This window comes from Aotus nancymaae, unplaced genomic scaffold, assembly GCF_030222135.1.
Source record: "Aotus nancymaae isolate 86718 unplaced genomic scaffold, 86718_ANA_hifiasm-v0.15.2.pri h1tg000089l, whole genome shotgun sequence".
NCBI lineage: Eukaryota > Metazoa > Chordata > Mammalia > Primates > Aotidae > Aotus > Aotus nancymaae.
In genome coordinates, this window is record NW_026988504.1 from 13,655,673 (window position 1) to 13,670,488 (window position 14,816).

At 33.9% G+C, this 14,816-nt stretch overlaps 1 protein-coding gene across 3 annotated transcripts in view; it reads left to right on the forward strand.

Annotated features, from left to right (window-relative positions):
* ABCA5 (ATP binding cassette subfamily A member 5) overlaps positions 1–14,816 on the forward strand; it is a 101,413-nt gene that overhangs the window by 48,480 nt on the left and 38,117 nt on the right. For all 3 annotated transcript variants that reach the window (XM_064369564.1, XM_064369563.1, XM_064369565.1), the window contains 5 exons: positions 650–769; positions 4,667–4,868; positions 7,994–8,163; positions 10,760–10,887; positions 11,307–11,444. In XM_064369564.1, coding sequence (XP_064225634.1) covers positions 650–769; positions 4,667–4,868; positions 7,994–8,163; positions 10,760–10,887; positions 11,307–11,444 — 758 coding nt within the window. The remainder of the gene's footprint in view (positions 1–649; positions 770–4,666; positions 4,869–7,993; positions 8,164–10,759; positions 10,888–11,306; positions 11,445–14,816) is intronic.

Consider the following 14,816-nt stretch of genomic DNA (forward strand, 5'->3'; position numbering starts at 1 on the left):
TAATATGTGCTATCACAACAGAGTGAATGCAGAAACAAATATGAGAACCCATCTGTCCTCTGTTAAGACAGGCATTAAAGAGATTTGCAGAAAAATAAAATAATATTCTCTTCTCATTATTTTTGTTTTAAAAAATGTAGTTTTTAAAAATAAAATTGTGCTAACCTATAATAGGTTTATTTTTATCTTTGAAAGAATGAATAAGTAAATGATTTCTGTATATTTTCTAGTATACATATTTATTTTAATGTTTAATATAGTAACATTCTCAGTTTTAATTTCAAATACTGTAAAATTTTTGTTAATTTATAATATGATAAATATCTAATAGGTATATTCTCATAAATAAAATTTCTTTGAGCTCCGTAATATTTATAAGAATGTTAAGCCTGTTATTTAGGCAGTATCACAGCTCACTACAGCCTCAAACTCCTGGGCTCAAGTGATCCTCCCTCCTCAGCCTCCTGAGTAGCTAAGACTACAGGCTTGCATCAGTATGCCTAGCTAATTTATTTTTATTTTTTGTAGAGATGGATCTTGGTATGTTGCATAGGCTGTCCATGACGTAACCTGTTTTTAAAGGATATTTTACAATAATTTATGATAATATGCTTAACGATGTACTGTTCTTACATTTTTTTTCTTTCAGGTTTGTTTTCTGCCCTAGACAGTCATTCAAATTTGGGTATCATTTCTTACGGTGTTTCCATGACGACTTTGGAAGATGTATTTTTAAAGCTAGAAGTTGAAGCAGAAATTGACCAAGCAGGTAAAAACAGAACTAACAAAACATTTTAGACAATGAACCAGACAGATGGTGAATAAGACAAAAATTATATAAATGCGAACTTTATATTATTTTGGGGAAGAAAGGGTAGAAATAAATAACTAAATATGTAATGAGATACTGATAGTGATAGGAGTTATGCAGGAAATAATGGGGTGGTCTTAGAAGGCAGTGAACTTAGATTATATCATCAGGAAGGACTTTGTTGAGATGATACTTGACCTGAGGCCTGGATAACAAAAAAATCAACTGGGTTAAGATTTTAGGGCAGAAATTTTAGATAAAGAGAACTGCAACTACAAAGTTATTAACTGAGGAATGAGTTGGATGTCTTTGAGGGATACAAAAGGGCCACTGTGGCTGGCGCTATGGTGGAGATATTACACAACCAAGTCAGAAGGATACTCAGAGGACTAGATCATGTTTTGCCTTTGAACACCTGGAAAACAATTTCATTTGTTTTCTGATTGTAGTGTGAAGCTGTCAGACAGTTTTAAAGCAAATAGGTAACATGATCTGATTTGAATTATTTAAAAATACATTCTGGTTGTTGAATGATGAGAGGATTGTAAAGGAAGTGTGGAAGTAGGAAGACCAGTTAGGAAACTGTTATAATTAATATTACCTTGAACTAAGGTGGTAGTGAAAATAGGGAGGCCAGGTGCAGTGACTCATGCCTGTAATCCCAGCACTTTGGGAGGCCAAGGCAGGGAGATCGCTTGAGCCTAGGAGTTCCAGACCAGCCTTGGCAACATGACAAAACCTTATCTTTACAAAAAACACAAAAAATTAGCCAGGTGTGGTGATGTGTGCCTGTAGTCCCAGCTACTCTAGAGACTGAGATGGGAGAATTACCTGAGCCCAGGAGGTCAATGGTGCAGTGAGCCATGGTTACACCACTACACTCTAGCCTGAGCATCAGAAAGAGACCATGTTTCAAAGAAAGAGAGAGAGGAAGGAGGGAGAGAGGGAGGGAGGGAGAGAGAGAAAGAATATGGAAAGAACAGATTTGGGCTATATTGGTGGTAGTGGTGATGAGTTGCTGATAGATTGAGTGTTAGGGTTTCAGGACAGGGTAGAATGAAGAATAATTCCTAAGCCCTTGGCTTGAGAAGTAGGAATGAGATTGCCATTTCCTGAAAATAGGGGAAGAATAGGTTTGTGGAAAGAAGCAATGCAGGCATGAATTTATTTTTCTTTTTTCTTTTTTTTGAGATGAAGTCTTGCTCTGTCACCCAGGCTAGAGTGCAGTGTGCAAGCTCTTCTCACTGCAACCTCTGCCTCCCAGGTTCAAGCGATTCTTCCTGCCTCAGGCTCCCGAGTAGCTGGGATTACAGGTGCCCGCCACCACGCCTGGCTAATTTTTTAATTTTTTAGTAGAGATAGGTTTCGCCATGTTGGTCAGGTTGGTCTTGAACTCCTGACTTTAGGTGATCTGCCTGCTTCAGCCTCCCAAAGTGTTAGGATTACAGGTGTCCGCCACCACGCCTGGCCCAGGCACGAATTTTGATTTTATTGTTTGAGATCCTTCTGGAGCTAAATGAACATGTTAGGGCCAAAGATACAGATTTGGAAGTTACTCATAGATAGTTGGTGCTATGGAGTTGGATGAAATCTCTTAGTTGGATAGGGAGCATAGATAAGAATTGAGGGTCAAGCCCTCTGGGTAAGCAGTGGAGGAGGAGCCAAAAAGGGCTGACCATGAATGAGCAATTATTACTCTACTTTTTCATGAAAGTGTGGAAATGCAAAATCCTAGAAAAATGATGTTTTAGGAAGGAGGAAGTGGTGAGTTATTTGTCAATTGCTGTGAAGAATAAGGTGAGGACCAAAAAGGTAGTTTGGTAACGTAGAAGACAGTGAGGGATTTGGTAGAGTGTAAGAGTGGTGATCTTGACAGATCAATTTCATGAGGCATTAGGAGCAAAGTTGATCTGTGTAGTTTATGGTGAGAACGTGAGTTGAGGAAGCTTTCTTATGATCAAAGGTTAGCAAAATGTTTGTGGTGGTAGGTGAGGATAGCAAAGGAAACCAGAATGTTAGTTCACAGTTGTTAAAAGAGTTGAGATGCTGCAAATACACGTTTTGCATGAATGCTGAGTGGCTGATGATTAAAATCATTGTGAGACCAAAATCAAGAATCAAGCTGAATATATCATCATGAAGTAAGTTTGCATTATATTATGCTAAACTAAATCTGGAACTTAAAAAAAAATTAATAGAATTTAATTATTCATAGTTTGGTAGTCAAATTTTAAAAGATTGGCCTTATCGTGTGGGAACACTAATTTGTTAACATTGCTAACTGTAAAGTTGCTCCTGTAGTCCTACGTTTATGATACCAGATGCTCACCTTCAACTGCATTGAGGAGAAGCCATGTATTTTTGAGTTCTTAATTTTTCTTTTGTTATAATGTCTGGATCAAAGAAGATTTATCTGAAAATTAATGTATGTGATTTTGTAGTTTCTCCTTCTTTTGAAATTTTTAAATGATGGAAGTTGGCATTCTACTTTTAGTTCACCCTCACAAATTGTGGAAGAATCCAAAATAAAACTTTTTTATTGAAAGTGTTATGGCCTTAATGGAATTCAATAACTAAAAAAGAAGTAGGTCTCCCAAATTTATTTTAATACCATCAGTATTAGTATACTGAACACAACTACATAAAAATTAATATTATATAGTCTTATTTCTTTTTATGTTATTATCTAAATTAAAAATATATGTATTAGCCCAAAAGTTATAATGTTCTTCCTAAAGTCATCTAACTAGTACATTCTCTTTAATATTTTCATTAACTGTCAGTGTCTTTCTGCATCTAAAGTTCTGAATGTCTGTTTTTGAGTTTAAAATAAACCTCAATTGTGTAGTATTTTATTCTTGCCATTATATAAATGTATGTTTATGGTTTAATTAATAGAATTTTATAAAGTACATAAATACATTTTTCCAAATGCATTTGGAATGTTTAACTGTGGTTGAAATGAATATTAAATATTAAAATGAAATCTGAATGACTTACCTTATTCACATTACTGAATTTGTTATACATCTTAAGTATTGGGCTAATAATATGATCACACTGTCATTGATCATGTACAACCTCAGTAATGCCAGGAAATTATACTGAAGTAGGCGTTTGGCTCTTAATACTTCCAAAGATTAAAGATGAAGCTGAAGAGCAGAATTTGGCTGAAAACTGAACCTGAGGCTAAGTTTTAATTGAAAAATAATGTAAAGCCAGGAGAGGACTTTGAAACATGGAGATAAGAGAGAAGTCTAGTGTATGTCAGGACATGATGTTAGGTTATAGTCAGAGAGGAAAAAGTTCACATAAAAAGTTGGATATTGTACAGATACAGAGATATTAAGATCTTAAATATGGACATGCATCCAGTTTGTTTTTGAACTAGTGGAATTAAACCATGTGTCTCTTTTGCATTTGTCCTCTTTTACTCAATATTATGTTTGTGAGGTTCAACCATGCTGTTATGGGTACAGTAGTTTGTTTACTTCCATTAGTTTACACTATTCTGTTATATTCCTGTGTCATAATTATTCATTCATTTACCTGTCCAGAGACATTTGGGTTCTTTCCAGGATGGGTATTCCAGATAGGGCTGTACTAAGAATATTTTTGTACATATGTTTTGGAGAAACCTATATTCATATCTCTGTTAGGTTCATACGTATTGGGAATCTCTTGAGTCATAAGATATGCGTGTGTTCAGCTTTAATAGATACTGCCAGAATATACGAAAGTTCTATTTGTTCCACATAACTGTCAGACCTATGCTTCTTTAAATTTTCCTGCTTCAGAAAGATTTTTTTTTTTTAAATGAATATACTGAAATGTTTGTTTTGTTTTGGGAAATAGATTATAGTGTATTTACTCAGCAGCCACTGGAGGAAGAAATGGATTCAAAATCTTTTGATGAAATGGAACAGAGCTTACTTATTCTTTCTGAAACCAAGGCTTCTCTAGTGAGCACCATGAGCCTTTGGAAACAACAGATGTATACAATAGCAAAGTTTCATTTCTTTACGTTGAAACGTGAAAGTAAATCAGTGAGATCAGTGTAAGTATAATTATCACTTATACCTGGTGAATTGTTTTTTAAGGATGCGACTTGGATTTACCATCTTAATTTTTAAAATGTTAACATATGTAAATAATTTATGTAGTTTTAAAAGATTACCACTATAATTTCACAGTGTTAGAGAAAAAAAATTACAATCATTTCATCAAATACCCTGTCTTACACTTTACAAACTAGCATTTATTGTCTCATCTATAAAGTAAGGAAATAACAAATATTCCCTAATTGTATAATTTTTGAATTACTGTCATTGTATCTTTTTCTTTCTTTCACCTGGGAGCACAGATTCAAGTTTCCCTGAATATATTAATACACTCCCTATTGTATCTTAAATTTTATTTTGCATTTCTATTTTTTCACTATTTTTTGCATCTACTAGTTTTTATAACTACTTTTTGTAAATAGCAGGAAAAATGAGTTTTATCTCTATTTATCATATGAAGTAACTGAAAAATAAAGAAGGTTATGTAGCTAGTAGATCTAGGATCAAAATTACATCTTTAACATCTTCTCAAGTTAGCTTTAGCCTTTCTCAGTTAGGTTATCCTAGGGTACTAGGCACTAAATTATTTGGAAATAACATTAACCACTTTCATATACCACACACCTATCTTGTTAGGTCCAAAATGGTAGTAGTAATAAGGCTTAATAAGAATAAGAATATTGTTATATATTTGACATATGCTAAATTTATATGCTCTTCTTTGACCAAATTCAGTTCAAACAAATGTCACATATCTGATTTATTCTTGTGTCGATGTTACTGAAAGAAAAATGTTTATTTCAATCAGCATATTTCAGTTTATTTAATTGAATACTACTCTCATAAAATACTCTCTGAAAAATAGTTAAAATACCTTATTCAGCTTTGACTGCCATAACAAAATACTGTTTACTTGGTGGTTTAAACAGAATAAATTTATTTTCTCACAATTCCAATGGCTGAAGGAATGAGATGAGAGTGCCAGCATGGTAAGGGCTTTCTTCCTGGCTTGCACCATCTCACTGTGCACTCACATGACCTCTTTGTGTACACTGGCATGCATTCTCTGGTGTCTCTTTTTATAAATGTACTAATTCCGTCATGAGGACCCCACCCTCATGACCCCATCCTAAGGCAGATTACTTTTCAGAAGTCCCATTTCCAAACATCATCATATGGGAGTTAGGACTTCAACATATAAATGTGAGGAGGCACAAACATTCAATCCATAACAAAATGTGTTCTATGGTCAAATACATTTAGGAAATATTCCTCTTCTATTCCCTATATTAAAGAGTTATTCATTAGCACAGAAAAACACATGAGATGTTCTGTGGTAAAGAAATTCCTTCAACTTTGTTTAACCTCATGTTTCCAAGTATTATGTAATCATGAATATCTTTTAAATCACTTCTTAACTTATTATGGAGTTGGATCAATGCCATATGCTTGTGAAATATTATCTTAGATATACCTACAACAATTTAAGAAATATTTTTTTTTAATTATGGGGTACGTGAAAATTATAAATTAGTAAAGCATGATGATCTAAGCTCTCCAACCACTTGTTAGGACACTTATTGCATGTAATATAGAGATATTTTAGCAGATAAGTAGCTGCCCTCCAGATACAAGGGCATTGTAGTATACCTTGCTTTGCCTCCTGAGAGGAGCAATGGCAATGAATATGATAAAATTGTGATTAGGATGAAATTTCAAAGATACCAGTCATTCAAAGATTAATTATATTTTTATTTGCTTCTCTATATCTAAAATATTTTTGTTGTTACATGTAAAGTAAATGGGAATGGGCACAGTGGCTCACGCCTGTAATCTCAGCATTTTGGAAGGCTACGGCAGGTGGATCACTTGAGGCCAGGAATTTGAGACCAGCCTGGCCAACATGACGAAACCCTGTCTCTACTAAAAATACAAAAATTATCTGGTTGCAGTGGCACATGCCTGTAGTCCCACCTACTTGGTAGGCTGAGGCATGACAATTGCTTGAACCTGAGAGGCAGAGATTGCAGTGAGCTGAGATCACACCACTACACTCCAGACTGGGTAACAGAGCAAGACGCTGTCTCAAAAAAATAAAAAATAAATGGTTAAGATAGAGACAGGACAGGAAGTAATTCCTTCAGGAGTAGAGACAAATATTTGAGACATAATGTCTTGTGCTTTAACAGTTATAACTACATGTTTACATAGTCTATGAAAATTTAAGGGTGTCACTGATCTAAAATATACTTTTATAACTTTTGATTTTGTCATACAGTATTGGCTTTCTCTCCAATATTGTCATAAGATCATTTTGGGGAATAGAATTTCTTACTTTTTTTTCAGTTTTTTCTTTCTTTTTTTCAATGATTATCTTTTAACTATCTAGAGTTTAAATCTATACCAACATAGGCTGAGTGAGGTGGCTCACACCTGTAATCCCAGCACTTTGGGAGGTTGAGGTGGGCAAGATCCCTGTTTGAGCGCAGGAGTTCAAGACCAGCCTCGGCAACATGGTGAAACCCTATCTCTACAAAAAAATATCAAAAAATAGTTGTGTGTGGTGATGTGTGCCTGTAGTCCCAGCTATTCAGGAGGCTGAGGTGAGAAGATCTCTTGAGCTGGGGAGGCAGAGGTTACAGTGAGCTGAGATCACGTCGCTACATTCCAGCCTGGATGACAGAGCCAGACCCTGTTTCAAAAAAAAAAAAAAAAATTCTCACTGATAAGCGGGTGTTGAACAATGAGAATACATGGGCACAGGGAGGGGAGCATCACACAGTGGGGTCTGTTGGGGGGGACTAAGGGAGGGACAGTGGTGGGTAGGGAGGTTAGGGAGGGATAACATGGGGTGAAATGCCAGATATAGGTGACAGGGGAATGGAGGCAGCAAACCATATTGACATGTATGTACCTATACAACAATCCTGCATGATCTGCACATGTACCCCAGAACCTAAAGTACAATAATATATACATATAATATAAAATATAATTATAAAAATATATTTTATATATATATGAAAATCCATCTCAGTGTGAAGGGAGAGTTTTAATTGATTTTTATATTAATGTACCTTTGTACACTGAGCTGTGTTTTGTTTTGTTTTTTCCTTTTCAGGTTGCTTCTGCTTCTAATTTTTTTCGCAGTTCAGATTTTTATGTTTTTGGTGCATCACTCTTTTAAAAATGCTGTGGTTCCCATAAAACTTGTTCCAGACTTATATTTCCTAAAACCTGGAGACAAACCTCATAAATACAAAACAAGTCTGCTTCTTCAAAATTCTACTGGTGAGAGTGTGTGAAGGTCTGTGAATGAGTGTTGGGCATGGAGCATGGGGTTGGGGGTGGATAAAGGTCTGGATTTTATAAATATATTTAAGGTACAGGCATGATCTGTTTGCGTGAAATCTAAATTTAGTGCAATACATATCTTTGATGCTGAAGAATATTTTACAATAAATTTTGGTTTACAAATAAATGATTGTTTTGGTTGGGCACAATGGCTCACACCTATAATTCCAGCATTTTGGGAGGCTGAGGCAGGTGGATTGGATTACCTGAGGTCAGGAGTTCAAGACTAGCCTGTGCAAGAAACCCCGTCTCTACTAGAAATACAAAAATTAGCCATGCATGGTGGCATGCACCTGTAGTCCCAGCTACTTGGGAGGCTGAGGCAGGAGAATTGCTTGAACCTGGGAGATGGAGGTTGCAGTGAGACAAGATTGTGCCACTGCATTCCAGCCTGGTCAAAAGAGGGAGATTCCACCTCAAAAATAAATAAATATATAAATAAACAGTTTTTAAAAATACTCTAATTTATACTGTGTGTAATAGTAAATTTTCCTTTTTTTAGTAATTATGTTATTCTTACCAGCATGTTTTGTCTCAAAGCTCATGATGAGCAAAATATACTTCAAAAGTTGAAAAACCCTCTTTACAAAGAGTTAATAGTATATAATATTTATAAAGATATGTGTCTACATAGAAGTGTTTAAATAATTCTTCAAGAACAGTCTGAAGAATTAGTTAAAATGAAGAAAATAAGACAAATATAAATATCTCTAATTGAATACATTAGATTTGTAATGGATATTTTTGGCTTTGCTATCTTACTACATAATTGTCAAATATGAAAAAAATTTAGATATATAGACTTGAGCAAAGCTCAAAACAAAAAACCGACATAGTGTTCTGACTTTCAAAATATTAAAACCTAATACAAAACTTATTCATATGTGATCAGTTGTTCCTATAATATCTCCTGTGACAAACTCTTTGGGGTTTAACCTTTCTATCACTTCACCTACATTCTAGTATTATTCCTTTTTGATTCCCTGATTCAAAAAGGATTTTGCCCAGTATTAAAATAACAAGCATGACTAGGAATGATTATAAATTACTATTTAAATCATCACTGTTAAAATCTGGTGCTTGTTATATTATATAACCTTCATTCTTTTTGGTAAAGATGCATTTATTAATGGAAAATTACTCGAATAGAAAATATTAAGTTTTGCAGTTTTTTTCTTTCATTAGGAATTCTCATTTTCTTTTTTAAATACATTTTATGTTGCTAAAATATACTGCATGAAACCTTAAATTGTGACATTTTTTATGTATGTCTAGGGAACTATACATGTATCTCAAATCTTCCTTTCTTTTTTTTTTTTTTTTAAAGACCTTGGCTTCAAAGCAAAAAGATTTGATTTGAAGAGTTCATTCTCATTGATTTGTAAAAATTCTAGTATTTTCAGTTCATCTCTTTCATTATTTTTTATTATTCTTAGAGTTGCTTACTTATGCATGCCATGTTTTCCTAAGCCTTATGTCTGTTCCAAAATAAAACCACTTTTTTTTAAACCACTGTGTATTGTGTGTATATATATTGGATGCTATCTTACCCACCTTGCAGAGCTTTTTGTATCTCTCGTGCTATGGTTCTTTCACTTATAATGTATCTCTCTTCTCAGGGTACCTAGCTGTTCTTGCAAGTTAGAGATAAGAGATCAGTTAAGGTACTAGGTTGAGAGTAAAGTAGTGTAACTATTCTCTATGACACTCAGATTTGGTGCTGTGTCTGATTCACCTTGCCATACTATTTAGTTACTAGTTATATTTTGCTTCATTTGATTTAAATTTCTCTCAAAGTCACATTTGTCCTTCCCTGAATCCAGTTTTTGTTATGATAGAAGAGAAACTGCATCTATTCAGTAGACATGTTGGTATACATTTAAATCACAGACAGGATTTAAAATCTTATCCTTGGCTCCAGGTACTTTAGAGAATGTAGATAGAGACCTGATTATGTATTTGAATATTTTAAGGTAATTAAGGCAATTGACATGTCTGCCCAGAGCATACAAAATTCCTCTAGGGAGTGATGTTACCACACTTTAGCCTATATCTTTCTGAGCTTAGCAAGTTATCTTGTTACCTAAAGTTGTTAGATTTTTATTCTTATTTAAGCAAATTTCATGTATTATAGGTTAAATTTTCAGTGTTAATAATAGTTGCAGCGTAGCAGCAGCGGCAGCTAAAATTTGTGCACAGTTACTATGTGTCAGGTTCTAAACCCTGTGTATATATTCAGTCATGTAATTCTCATGATCACTCTATAAGGCAAATATGCTTATTTTACAAAAGAGGAAACTTAAGGTCCAGAGCATCTAGGTAACTTGCTTGAAGGACAGATAGTTTAAATGGTACTTTTAAAACTATTTAAAAAGTTTTAAAACCAGGCTGACTAGCTTCAGAGCCAATGTACTTACTTGCATATTCACTAATGAAAATAAAATATTTCTCTAAAAATAGAATGATCTTCCCAATGTTACTACAAACCTTGTTTAAACTCATTCTTTATTATTTGCTTATTTTCTAACACCAGACTCAGATATCAGTGATCTTATTAGTTTTTTCACAAGCCAGAACATAATGGTGACGATGTTTAATGACAGTGACTATGTGTCTGTGGCTCCTCATAGTGCGGCTTTAAATGTAATGCGTTCAGAAAAGGTAAGATAAATGCAGTGAATGAATATCCATTTGGGAGTTATACAAGATTAAAACATTTCTTCTAAAATTAATTATTTGCTGATTTACCTTTATGAGTTAGAAATTAGATCTTACTTTTGGAAGTAACTAGTTGTCTTTATTTATGATATATTTCATTCCCTCACAAATGACCAATAAATAAAGTTATAGGAATTTAGTTTTTTAAAAATTTGATATGCTTGTTTAAAATATTTAAATATCTGTACATTCCAAACCAGATTGTCTTTATCTGTCATTGGGTATTATTTCTGTGAGTTGTTGAAGCAGTTTTTCAGCATGAGCATTAGCTTTGTAGGTGAGAAAATCTTGGTACATAGCAATAATATATCCAGTTATATTTATATGCAGTATATAATAAGTGTCTTTTTTTTTAATTGTAGGACTATGTTTTTGCAGCTGTTTTCAACAGTACTATGGTTTATTCTTTACCTATATTAGTGAATATCATTAGTAACTACTATCTTTATCATTTAAATGTGACTGAAACCATCCAGATCTGGAGTACCCCATTCTTTCAAGTAAGCCAATGTATATACAAATAAATTTTCATATGCATATCATATATATAATAATAAACATTAAAAATCAAGCAAAATAAAAAATATGTAGAAATTTATCTTGTGAGATCTCTTAGTCTTCTTAAAACTCAAGTGAGAAATGGTTTATATTAAGGTTTATGATTTCCCAGTATAAGTATGTTTAAGGGTAAAGGACATTCTGTTTGGTATTAATATTTTTATAAGGCATAAGTGTGTTCAGTATTGATCATAGAATAAAATATACAATAATTTTTTAATGAATTTTTTTTATCTGAAATTCAGATAAGGTATTAAAAAAACTTGAGGAGTCACCCAGACAACCATTTTTTCTCTAGATAGAACTGTTGGATTGTACATATCAGAATCAAGACTACAGAAAAGTATTCAATATTTTTTTCTTAATCCTTTGGATTTTCATATGCTAAAAAATAAATGGACAAGTATCTGTAACAATATTTTCTATTTTCTGTTGTCATACTTTTAAAAACAACTTCGTTGAAATAGAATGCCCAATCTACCTGACCTTTATTTAAAGTATGCACTTCAGTGTTTTTTACTGTGCTCATAGAGTTGTGTAGTCATCACTAGAGTCAGTTTTAGATATATACCATCGCCCCCCTGGAACTCTTATACCCATTAGTAGTCACTCATTTCCTCCCATACCTACCCCCAACCCTAGGCAACCAATAATGTGTACTTTCTGTATCTATGGATTTCCTTATTTTAGACATTTTATATAAATGGAATCATACAATGTGTACTCTGTTTTGTCTGCTTTCTTGTTCTTAGCATACTGCTTTGAAGATTCATCCATGTTGTAACATGTATCGGTACTTCATTTATTTTTACTACCAAATGATATTTCATTGTGTGGAACATATGGAATGTTTATGTGAAATACTGCATTCTATTTATTCATTCATCAGTTGATGGCATTTACGTCGTTTCCACCTTTTGGCCATTATGAGTAATGCTATGAGTATTTGAGTACAAGATTTTGTATGAGCGTATGTTTTTTTTCTTGGATGTATAGCTAGCAGTGGAATTGCTAGATCATCTAGTAACTCTATGTTTAACATTTTGAAGAACTGCCAAACTGCTTTCCAAAATGGTTGCATCATTTTCCATTTCTAGCAGCAGTGTGTGTGGAGAGGTATCTCATTTTCATTTTGATTTGCATTTCCTTAGTGGCTGATGATGCTGAGAACCTTTTTAGGTGCTTATATCTTTGAGAAATGTCTATTCAAGTCCTTTTTCCATTTAGAAATTTTATTATTTGTCTTTTCCTGATTAGATTTATAGGAGTTTTTTATATTTTCTAGATGCACCTCCTTTATCAGACACAAGATTTGCAGATGTTTTTTTCCCAACCTGGGGTGCCTCTTCACTTTCTTGATAGTGTCCTTTGAAGTACAAGATTTTAACTTTGAAGAAACTTAATTCATCTATGTTTTTTTCTTTTATTGCATCTGCTTTTGGTGTCATTAACTAAGAAATCTTTGTCTAACCCAAGGTGAAAAAGACTTACTGCTGTATTTTTGTCTCAGAGTTATAGTTTTAGCACTTATATTTAGGACTATGATCCATTTGCAGTTAATTTTTGTGTTTTATATAAGGAGGGATTCTAACTTTCTTGTTTTGCACATGGATATCCAGTTGTCCAAACATGTCTTACACTCTAAAAATGTTTTTGTGTGTATGTAGTCATAATTCTTTTCTTCAAACTAAAACACTGATTAAACATATCAATTCCTATGAAATTTGTTTACCCAAACTTATATTTTTCCTTTTCATGTTTCTTCTATCATGTTGAGTCTTTGACTCATTCTGCCAAGCCCATTATAAATTACTGTTTTTTGTTTTTTTTTTCCAGAGTGTTTCTTTATTTTTGAGATGGAGTCTTGCTTTGTCACCCAGACTGGAGTGTGGTGGCACGATCTCGGCTCACTGCAATCTCCACCTCCTGGGCTCAAGCAGTTCTCCTGCTTAGCCTTCCAGGTAGCTGGGACTACAAGCGCATGCCGCCATGCCCAACTGATTTTTTTTTTTTTTCTTTTGTATTTTTAATAGAGATGAGGTTTCACCATGTTTACCAGGCTGGTCTCAAACTCCTGACGTTAGGTGATCCTCCTACCTTGGCCTCCCAAAGTTCTGTGATAACAACTGTGAGCCACCACACCTGGCCAGAGTATTTAAAATAATACTTTTTTTCCTCCCTTTATCTTTATGTTTTAAAAATCCATGTTATTATATTATATTGTTATAATATTATACCATTATATTGTTCACTATAATTCTCATTTTCTTAATCGGCTGTTTTTAAATGTACTTTGCTACTATATGTTCAAAGACGATGCATCATATCATTTTCAATAATCCTCGACCACTTCTCTTAATATTAATTAATTGATTAATTAATTCAGACACACTTGCTGTACTTATTGAGTGCTTATGGTAGCTAGGCACCTTGCTAATGTTTGGGTTGTATCAGTGAAAAAGGGACTGAGAAGCTTACTGAATAGTGGAGAAAACAGACAAATAAGCAAGTGAGGATAATATAGTGTGAAAAGTGCTGTACTGTCATAAGGATAATATTTGAGATAAGAAAAACTAACGTGTTTTTTCTACTCTCACACTCCACTCAACACAGCACTTCTGACACTAGACGTGTGAGGGTCTTTCCCCACATGCCAAGCAATTCTCCCGCAGACACCAGCTGTGTGTCCTATAGTTTAATTCAATTCTGACACTGTCTACTTGGTGATAGTGTCAGATCCCACAGGTTAAGGGCTCAGTCAGATTCCAATCCTAATCCTCAGTTTGCGATCTGTGTTTCTTACTAACCTGGTATAAATTGGGAGCTCTCGTGATGTCCTCCTCAGGTTTGATTAGTTGACTAGAATGGCTCACAGAACTCACAGAACAATTTACTTATGTTTATTGGTTTATTAATAAAGATTATAATAAAGGGTGCAGATGAGCAATGAGGTGAAGTGATACACATGGCAAGGTCTGGAAGGGTCCTAAGCCCAGGAGCTTCTATTCCCATGGAGTTGAGTTGCTCCACCTTCCTGGTATGCAGATGAAGTTGAGTTGTAGGAGAGGAAAGAAAGTTCAATAAATCAGATTAGAGATTCTTTTTAAATAAATAGTTCATGTAAGAAGGGCTGATGGGTGTCTGAGTTAATGCAGCAACAGTAGCATTCATGATAGAAGGATATTAAAAAATAAGTGGCATAACTTGATCACTGTTGCATTTGTGAGATGAAGAAGAGGAAAGACTATAAAATTTTTGCTTTTAGACAATGTGATACATGGTATTATCATTGACCAATTTTAAGAATATAGGCA